The 10,588-nt window shown below is 39.0% G+C and overlaps 1 protein-coding gene and 1 pseudogene across 1 annotated transcript; one reads left to right on the top strand and one right to left on the bottom strand.

Moving 5' to 3' along the window:
• Positions 1–3,860: 3,860 nt before the first annotated feature.
• LOC145783844 (uncharacterized) lies at positions 3,861–5,352 on the bottom strand. Its single transcript, XM_082595612.1, has 2 exons — positions 5,273–5,352; positions 3,861–4,788 (listed from the first exon to the last, which is right to left on the bottom strand). The coding sequence occupies exons 1-2, from the start codon at positions 5,334–5,336 to the stop codon at positions 4,178–4,180; spliced, it is 675 nt and encodes a 224-aa protein (XP_082451738.1). The 5' UTR covers positions 5,337–5,352; the 3' UTR covers positions 3,861–4,177.
• Positions 5,353–10,068: 4,716 nt separating this feature from the next.
• LOC145780896 (ciliary microtubule associated protein 1A pseudogene) lies at positions 10,069–10,588 on the top strand (annotated as a pseudogene).

Genomic DNA, 10,588 nt, shown 5'->3' on the forward strand with positions numbered 1-10,588 from the left:
CATCAGTCACGTCTGTCGTAAGCCAGGAATTGAGCACTCGGTAATGATGGCGCGGCGTCCAGGTCAGAGGCGCCGGAAGCGTTCAGGTTTGGAAATTTTTAAGAATCTTTTTTAACATGGCCAAACCAGAATTTTGTAAATTTAATAACATCAATAGACGATTGATCGTTGTGGAAAATCGCGGTAGCCGACGCCCTATTCAGGCATGGCCGATGATGATGAAGTCTACTTTTCTTAAACGTTGAATCAATGCAAAACTAATTTGCTGACTGAGACGTTAATTCTCTGAAGCTAAAACGTAATTTCATATCAAAAACATCTCTGAGAACATTGTCCAAGCAACATGTCGTTAGATTTTGTCAAATTACTTACCGACTAATACGTAAAACCGCTGAAATATTCTTTTTTACTGACACTAAATATAGAAACCGATGTTTCCTGAGATGTCAGTGTTCCATAATAGTTAATGCCTCGTCACTACTTTAGGAAGGAAGTTAATAATTGCGTTTTGAATCCGAATAACTGTAACACATGACCAAATATTTCCCTGGGCTTTGATTAATAATCTTTAGTTAATTCGCCGTAATGGAATACTGGATTACTTGTCAGCATTAGTGGTGCATAGTGATGACATAACTGCATTTCAAAGCACCAAAGCAATCAGAACGTTCAACTCTGTATTTCAGACAACTATTTCTGACGGCTACAGAGAAAAACGTTTTTCAGAACAAAAACGTGTGACTTGATTCTATGAAATAGCCTCAACGAAGAAATACTAGGTCCAACAAACATTATTACTATTGCTTTTAAAGTCCAAAAATCAATCACTAGCTCGCAGATTCCGTCTTTTTCGCAGATTCCGTCTTTTTCGCAGATTCCGTCTTTTTTCGTTAATTCAACGTTCAAAGAACGAGTTTAGCTAGCTGAGTTGTTCTTTTTTTTTCTGAAGAATCCATCGTTCCTATTCAAAACCAACTCACAGCTTTAATCAACATTTGCACTGTTTTTTAGAATTTTTGAATGCCTGTAGTAGGCTACTAAACATTAAAAAATACGATTACTGTAGCATAGCTCCTTTTTTCTTCGTCGAATTACGTTTTTCACCTAGCTAGGCTTATGCAGAAAGCTTTGACTTTTCATGCACTTGGGCTACGCGTAATGAATTCTACGTTGATTATTATCTAATGCCATGGCTGGCAATAGTTTAAAAAAAAAAATTTTCCACCAACTATTGAAACAAATTCGGGATTTACAAGCAAATTTGATTTGATAAAACAAATGTTGAAAGTACTTTCAAACCAAATGGAAGATAATAGCTTCTTTCACACGTGAAGCATGCAGTAGCGTTGACACGGGAGTTCGAGGGTATATTTTTGAACTCTGGTTTTGGATGACTTTAGGAACCCGTAGGCTAACCTTTTCACCACCGCCAACCCGTAAACTGTGGGTTGGTGGTGGGATGGCGCAACGGATAAAGCGTTGGCTTTCCAATTATGCAAACCGTGTTCGGCTCTCGGCTTCAGCTGGTTGTTGAAAAACTCCGCTCACCTTTACCCAGGGTGTAATAAATTGGGTGGGCGTAGTTGCTGAAGTAAAGGCGGCCGAGAGAAAGGAACTGGCCACCCTACTCTCCTTAGTGCCGAAGGCTTAGTACAATGAGAACCTTATCTTCTCATACCCGATACTTGAATCAAGTATGGGACCCCCTTTAACTTTTCAACCTTTTCAAAGGGCAGGGATTCTTGATGAAATTATCTCGTATTTTATGGATATAGTGCGTTTTTTTAGAAGTGTCTTAATTTAGGGTCAGAGAATCATTTTTATTGGTACTGGGCCCAAATTATCCTCTCAACGGCCTTCACACGATTACACAATGTGCAACACTTTTAGTTGGTTTTTGCTTTTTTTTTTTTTTTCAACCACGAATAAATTATAACTTTTGTAGTGATCTATTGCAAATGACGCATGGAATATAACTGTACAATGCTGTTCAATATCTCGTAATTTAAACAATATTTTACTGCAGAAGACAAGCGCATAAATTCTACAAGTTTTGTTTAACTTGAGTTAAAAACGCAAGTAAACACAGCAAAAAACACATGCAATGATGACACATAGGAGCAAGATTCTATTTGTTCATAAAACTGAGTTACCGAAGAATATTTCAGAACTTTTATGATTAGAATAATATGATGAGTGGTAGAAAGTTTCTTTTGCTAAGACGTAGCTATAAGCTGGCCGCCAGTTACGAGTCCCCCTAGATGGAACCCTTATCCGACATGACCCCTGCCCTACATATCTGGGAGTGACCTTGGATCGGCAACTCACGTATAAAAAACACTGTGACTCAGTTCGTGCCAAAGCATCAGCAAGAAACAACCTTCTCAGATGTCTAGTTGGGTCGACTTGGGGATCCAAAACCCCAACACTGCGCACTAGTGCCCTAGCGCTTATGTACAGTGCTGCCGAATATGCTTCTCCAGTCTGGTGCCGCAGCACACACGCAGGAAAAGTAGATATCGCCCTTAACGACACCATGCGCATAATCACTGGATGCCTGCGTCCAACTCCTACAGACTTACTACCAGTGCTTTCAGGCATCGCTCCACCAAAACTACGCAGAGAGAATTCTACCATACGGCTTGCATTAAAGGCAGAGGTCAATGATCGCCATCTCCTCCACAGTGTAGTCCTTGACGCACAACAGCTCACACGTCAACGCCTGCCTTCCAGGCGCCCTTTTTCTCGACACATTGTGGCGCTTCATGAAGGTCACTTCGACCTGATAAAGTCATGGAGAGATCGCTGGGAAACCATCTCACGGCCCAACCAGTTCCAAGTCACACCAGACACTACGGTACCACCTGGCTCAGACCTGCCAAGAAAAGAATGGGTAACTCTGAATCGCCTCCGTACTGGTGTTGGTTGCTTCAAGCACAATATGTTTACCTGGGGATTGTGTGACTCACCAGCCTGTATTTGTGGTGACTGTCAAACAGCACAGCACATCATAAATCACTGTCCAGTGTTTCGACCTGAAGAACATGTGAATCTCATAGACCCTGATATGAAGACACTGCTCTGGTTGCAACAATTGGGAGATGTTACCTGAATTGCTGCCTCATAAGCAAGAAGAAGAAGCTATAAGACATTATCAAATTTCTATCTGTATGATTTCAACCAAACTATAAAGAAGTTGAATGCTAGGCCCATGTGCGATTTGAAGCGCCATGTTGATAAAGTTTTGCAATTGAAAGACACTCAAAGAGGTTAGGTCAGGTGAAAAATAGTAAATGACATTTTTATAGGTTTCTGATGAATTCTTCTTTAAACAATTTAAATGAATTAAACTGAAAAGTATTCGTCTCGTAGACTTTCCAACAGTGTGACCTTTACCTGGGTTAGGATACTGGGTTATTATGAAAAAACCAGAATAATGTCAATACAAACAGTTAACTTTTTTGCAGGTATTTATTTTTCTATGCAGTGTTATCATACAATGATTTTCATTTAAAATAGTAGGCTAGTTAATTTAACAGAATAGATGGTTTTGAAACAAGGCTTGTTATAGGATTGATTAAAAAATTTCTAAAAGTTGTGTAATTTTATCGTTACATTGCTTATTTTGATGGTGACTGCGACAAAGCCGTAAACATTCCAAATAAAAGAAATATCGAGATATTTGGGCCTTCGTTTTTGAGTTAGGAACTGCAATCTAAAGTGGTGTCATTGATGTATCAATAAACCAATGATAACATGTCTTGCACATAAAATTTAATTGGTGTTGAACAGTTTTCCACAGAACTTTGACCAAACTAACATGCAAAATGATACTAATTTTATTACTGTTTGTGTGCAGCAATAATTTTTTTATATTGTTAAAGTAGTCAATGGTGTGGTTGAACGGGTAATAAAGGTTTTGTAAAATGAAAATGCATCTTCCTTTAAGAAACAATTGGTCGTCTTCTGAGCGATTTGACAAAACTCCAACAATTTTAACATACCGACGAAAATCATGATTGAGAGCAAGGATTTTGTGGTTTTTGGAGAAATCCCTAATTAGGCTATGCGTAATGGCACAGTTGGGGAAATTCGTGGATACGACAAATCTTTGAGAATATATTTAAATAATATTCCTCTTAATTTTCTACTTTGAACGGCATGTGTCATCCTCATTTTAACAGCAATTTGTCGGTGAAGGGGGCCCGAAAATGAATGGGTACCGGGCCCGAGAAATCCTGTCAACGGCCCTGATTGGTCGGCTTCTGAGCGCTCTGAGATCTCGTCGTATCTGTCTGATGCGTCTGCGGAACCCGAAGCCTCTTTCACGGAACGTGACAATTTTTGACCGGAATATTGCCACTCGTTCTCTGATGGCTCCTATCCGTTGTCTTCTTCCGGCTCTGCTTAATGATCGCATTTCTGCAAACCAGATGGAAAGATCGTTCTTTCTAATTCCACGCAATCTTGTGCGAAAGTCCTTGATGCGTGCTTCAAAGCGACGGATACGTTGCCGAGAGAGTCTGATCATTCGTCGTCTTAGCACTTTGCTTATTGGATCCCCTACATCTGTGGCTTGCTTCAAGACAACTTTGACCGTCTTTTCGATCCCATCAACTGTTTCTTGCATATCGTCAGCCTCTTTTTCTAGTTCGTTTGTAATTTTGCTGTATTCATCATCTGTTTTGTCTCCATCAGTATCAGTTGTTGAATCATTTATTTCGGTCCCACGAAGTACGTCGGTCACCTTTGTACCTTCTTCAGTTGCTCTGTCATTGGTGCCAGTGTCTGCATCAGCAAGAAACAAAATATCAATCAACAAAACACGAAACAATGCTGCATACCTCCAGTAAACAAAACTGCCAGGATTAACCTCTCAATGAAGCTTTATTAATCCGAGGATAAAGATTTAATGAATCAATATTCAAATTGAGGGTCAAGCATGACAGGGATACATTGAAAAAAGTGTAGTTTTAATTGATTATTCTGAAATTGAAAAAGTCTGTTTAAGAGCTTAAATCTGGCGGTTTCACATACATTGAACCACTGACGCAGCCCCGGTCAATCATGCCATCTACTAGGTGCCGCAGAATAAATAGCAGTCCTTGGACTACGTTGCTCATGCGCACACCAGGAAAGTCAAACTTACGTCACTTGATTTTAAAGTTTCTTTTTTCATATAGGGGCTAAATGATTTAATTTATCAGACAAAGCTTTACATAAAATCTGTATGCATTACAAAGCATAAAAACACAAAAATGCAAAGACTTACCTTGACCAAGAACTTGGCACGAAATGGCAGCAACCAGCACTAATATCTTTAAATTTATTTTCATTTCGTTGCTAGAGTAATCTTAACCTTTAAATAATACATGCATTACTAAAAGTAAAGTTTCCTTCTGTATATTATTATATGACACAGTTATATTTTGTTAAAAGAAAAGGTTATATAATGTTGATATACAGCAGTAGTATTGAAGCTGAGACATTAGAAAAGGTTATCTATTAATTCGAGATTAATCTTTTCACTTTATTTTTTTAAGCATACTAACTCTGTTAATTAAAATTTCACTGCTTTAAACTAAACAATTGTTTCTACTGTAGACATGTTGCGCGCACGTACTAACAAAACTTTTATAAACGCATGGCAGCATCTCCTTTCATATAATTCTGCAAAGCCAGTGCATAGTGTCCTCTTATTTTGTAAAACTCACATACGTCATGATAAAGAAAGAGAATAGATCATCAAAAGTAATAAAAAAAATTTTTTTATAAATTGCTCATTCAATAACAATTTTACAAATCAAAAGTTGGAGAGTTAGATGATGTATCTCACTTTAGATAAATAAGTTAAGAGACGTTTCTTTCATGCTGTAGAGTTTACTAATAATACATATTTAATTGCACTGACATAACAATCTGAATCGTCAGATAACGAAATTTCTGTGAAAATTACGCAAATAAAATTTATCTGTTGTAACGTATAAAATACTGTTTCGACCGGCACGTAATCAATGCAGGCATAAAATAGCTGAGTTAACTAAAGTCATTTTTAGGAAATATACGATTCGTAAACTGTTGTGGGCCTCTCCGATATTTAAGTGAACATGTGGTTTTTAAAAAGAGATTAATTTCAGCCGGTTATAGGCAAATCGTTCGTAAGCAATTGTTCGTAAAACAATTGTTCGTAAACTGTTTTTCGTAAAATGAGATCCGTAAAACAATTCTTCGTAAAGCATTTCTTCGTATACATCAAATTTTAAATGCATGCACGAAAAAATGCTTTAGAATGAATTGTTTTACGAAGAATTAATTTTACGAACAATTGTTTTACGTACAATTGCTTACGAACAATTGCTTTATGAACAACTGTTTACGAAAAAACGTCGGACACCATTTCAGCCGCAGCAGCTTTTGAGTGTTGATAGGAAATTTTGATTTTCCGACAACTTTTTGATTTGAGTCAAAAGCTTGTGACATGTGAACTTTTCCTTCTGGAAGTTATAGGTATTGCGACTATTTCGTTAAAGTTCAATTTTGACAAAAACATTTTGACACCATCAGACAAAGCCCAATGATATGAGGTTTTGTGCAGCACTGTATTCATTGCAGATACGTTTCACTTTCTACGGTATACAAGACCGAGGCTGACAACCAGAGGTGGGCAGTAACTAGTTACAAAAGTAACTAGTTACTGTAACTAGTTACTTTTTGAGTAACTGTAACGGTAACTTCGTTACTATTTTCCAAAAGTAACGAAACGCGGTAACTAGTTCCTATTTTAACACTTTTTCAACAGTTACAGTTACAAGTTACTTTTGTATTGAAATTTTAGTTTTTAATTGCCGTTTATTTCTCTGCACGTGTTTGTGTCTTGCTTAGTGCGTGTTTGCTGCGTTTTGCGCAATAATGCATTTTTTTCGCAGATGTATCGGCGCAGCACTGCGCATGGGCGGTTCTACTTTTGTTTTGTGGTCTGGTGGAGAAGGGTTGCCATATTGGCAAATTGATCGCCAAAGTCCAGAAATCTGGCGATTTTTTAAGACGTTTAGCTTCATATTTATGATTTGGCTCTTTTTTGGCGATTTTTTATAACTGATTTGGCTAAATTAGTTGTTTTTGGCGATTAATCAATATGTACCAAAGACAGGCAAGACACAACAATGCAACAGGGTTGAGCATTATAATAATAAATTTTACATATTTACAAATGAATTTAACAGTCAAACGTTTTCGGTTTAACTTAAGCCCTCATCAGGAACCTGAAAATATTTATAAAAATGCAGTAAATTTCAACTTCTTGAAGGTAACTAACTAACTGACTTTAAGCATCAAGAAACACGCAGCGATTAAAAGAAATTTGTTGATGCTTATAGTCAGTTAGTTATAGTTACCTTCAAGAAGTTGAAACTTATTGCATTTAGTGTAACGCTTGCAATGCCTCTAAAAAGATTGTCTGACATTAAAACCAGCAACAGCATTGCTGTTTGCTTGCCGTTGGTGAACGTTCTTGTGGAAGCAATACAAACCAGATTTGGTCATTGGTTAGAGGACAGCGACTGCATTCCACCTACAATTTAGACTTATCTGTGTTTAATGCCTGATCATTAAGCGACACTGCTGAATTGAAGACAAAAATAAAACAGAACATGCTTCAAGCAATTGAAGAAGCAAACTGGTCTGCTGAAGAGGGGAGTAGCAGCGACGCTGAAGTGGATGGTGGTAGGTAGAGCCACGGAGGACTTTTGCACCACTTTACGCAAATACCTAGAAAAGAAAGCAATGCGCGTTGAATCTGTTACAGGAGTATTTGGAAGCGGACCCTGAGGACAAGTTAAGCGGATCCAGATTCACAATTGGACCGATGAAAAAACTGTTTTAAAAACATAACACTCCCATTCCGTCAAGTGCTGCAGTAGAAATATTGTTTTCATTGCAGCACTTGTTCATAATGTTCATCACCAGACTATTCGTTCATTCCCGACGCCGACACACGCTCCATCGACCTGACACTACCAATACAGGCATGGGTGCGCCTCAACCGTCTCCGTACGGGCGTCGGGCTTTTCCGCTCAACCATGCACCAATAGGAAATGGCCTCTTCCTCCTGTGAATGTAGTGCCGAGGAACAGACCGCAGACCACATCATTGATTGATTGATTAAATCTTTATCCTCGGACTGGGAAAGCTTCTTGCAGAACTTAATCCTGGCAGTTTCGCATACTTGTAGAGGCTTTAAATCACTGACGCAGGCCCGGTCACCGAGATTGACAGAGTGAAGTTTCCGATTGTTGAAGTCCTGTTGCCGGGAAATTATTCCATCTATTAGATGCCGCTAAATAGAGAGGAGTCCTTAACGTGCGTTGCTCAAGCGCATGCCCTGAGAGTCGAACCAGTGCCGCTTGATCTTGAAGCTTTTTCGTTCCAGAAGTGACGCGCTAACCAATTGAACTATCGGGGCGGACATCATCGATGACTGTAACATCTTCAAGCCACCTAACGGAGTGGAAGGTCTGCGCGTCATGGATGATGAAACCAAAGACTGGCTGCTCTCTAGTAGCCTTCCAGTGTAGTCCGGGAACATCGTGAATCTGGGGCGGTAAAAGGATAGACTTTCGGCCCCAGAAGCTCACACGACGACGACGATTGGGCAAGGATGGACATGTTAAAGCCCAAAAGGGCAGGCCTGAGTGACGAGCACTTTGAAATGCTCGTATTTCTCACAGGAAATAAACATATAAGCCACTGAGTATTTTTTTTAAATAAAACCTTGTTGGTTTTGTACTTGTGCTGTTATGTTAGCATGGATGGCTCTAACAATATGTATCAAACATTGCGGTTAAACTGGACTTGCATGCAGAGCTGGCCAGGTGCAGAATTTTATGTTCAGATTTGTGAGTAACTGAAAGTAACTAGTAACTGTAACTAGTAACGGTAACTAGTTACTTTTTAAAATCGGTAACTGTAACGCTAACTCAGTTACTATTTTGGCCAAGTAACTGTAACTGTAACTCAGTTACTTTTGAAAGTAACTTTGCCCACCTCTGCTGACAACTACCAACTTTACAAAAGTGACTAACGCATTTCTGCTGCTCTCCATTCAGCGGCATACTGCTCTCCTTGAGCAACGCACGTTAAGGACTGCTCTCCATTCAGCGGCATCTAATGGATAGAATAATTTCCTGGCAACAAGACTTCAACAATCGGAAACTTCACTCTGTCAATCTCGGTGACCGGGCCTGCGTCAGTGATTCAAAGCCTCTACAAGTATGCAAAACTGCCAGGATTAAGCTCTACAAGAAGCTTTCCCAGTCCGAGGATAAAGATTCAATCAGTCATTTACAGTGAACTTTAACACTGACTCAGACCGTGCGTCAGGTCGAAGCCCTACTTTACAGAATGCTTTTGCATGTAAAAACACCTTGGGCAAGTGCTCACTGCTTAGCAACAACATCTTTATTGCAATGCATCATGCACTACCATCTTGTGTAGGTTAACAGCGTTAACATTGCTAGCCACAATCTCTCATTTGCTTTGTTTCTAAAAAGAAATTCAAAATTGTGCTTGCGCAGATAGTCAGTCTATGCCTAGGTCAGAATTAATGCTGTCATCCAGTCACTGGACTTTTTTGAAATTAAAAGAGTATTTTTTGTTTCATCATTTTCTATAGACTAGTTTTGTAGGCCTAACTTCGAATCAAGCTTCGAATCTAGTCATAATAACACGGAAATCATCGCGTGTTTTCGTTAAACCAATGTGCTTACACAACGACAAAACGTATCGATAAATGGTTATCCGCGGTTCACAATTTCGAAACATGTTTAGAAACCTGCTTTGCCACCACTAACTTGCTGAAACAACTAGATCTGACTTCACAATTTTAATTGATAGTTTGAGTTGTTTGTGACCAGGCAGGACCAGGAAAATATGAAAACGAAAAAGTTCATCCGCAAGGAGAGAAACATGCTCCAAAATACTCAATGGGATCAAGAACTCGATTTCGCCGAAGCGATTCTTACCCTGCTCCAAACAATTACGCTTTACCAAGTTTGTTAGGTAACAAAGTCATCAATAAAATAGCAAGCGCAAGTTATTCTATGACTGGAAGATGCCTCACAGGAAGTTTTGCTGAAGATCTTGCCAAAACTCCTGGAGCAGCCCGTTATAGTATTGTGGATCCTAACAGCTACAGACAGCGTGCTCCCATGTATTCTATGCTGGCGAGAAGGTATATGCCAGGAGACAAAACTAAAATACCTGGACCCGGAAATTATTACCCGGAGCTAGTAGTAATAGACCATCCAAGACCCCCTCAATTTTCAACTGGAATTCGTCATTCAGAATTTATTACCCCATTCAAAACTGATGAAGACGTCGAGTGGGCAGTTCAAATGCCAACTGATTCAAAGTCAAGTTCAACAACTAATCACAAGCCTTCTTAAATGCCTATGTCTATTTTTTTGGATCTTTTGTAAGGTTTGAAAGGAGAGCACAATTCGTTTGCTTGTCATAATAGCTTAAATGACTGAACCACAAAAGTTGCCATTGTCAATGTCGTCTCATCGTTGCCAGACGTTGAAACGATGGA

The sequence above is a fragment of the Aplidium turbinatum genome, chromosome 1 (assembly GCF_918807975.1).
Source record: "Aplidium turbinatum chromosome 1, kaAplTurb1.1, whole genome shotgun sequence".
NCBI classification, from domain to species: domain Eukaryota; kingdom Metazoa; phylum Chordata; class Ascidiacea; order Aplousobranchia; family Polyclinidae; genus Aplidium; species Aplidium turbinatum.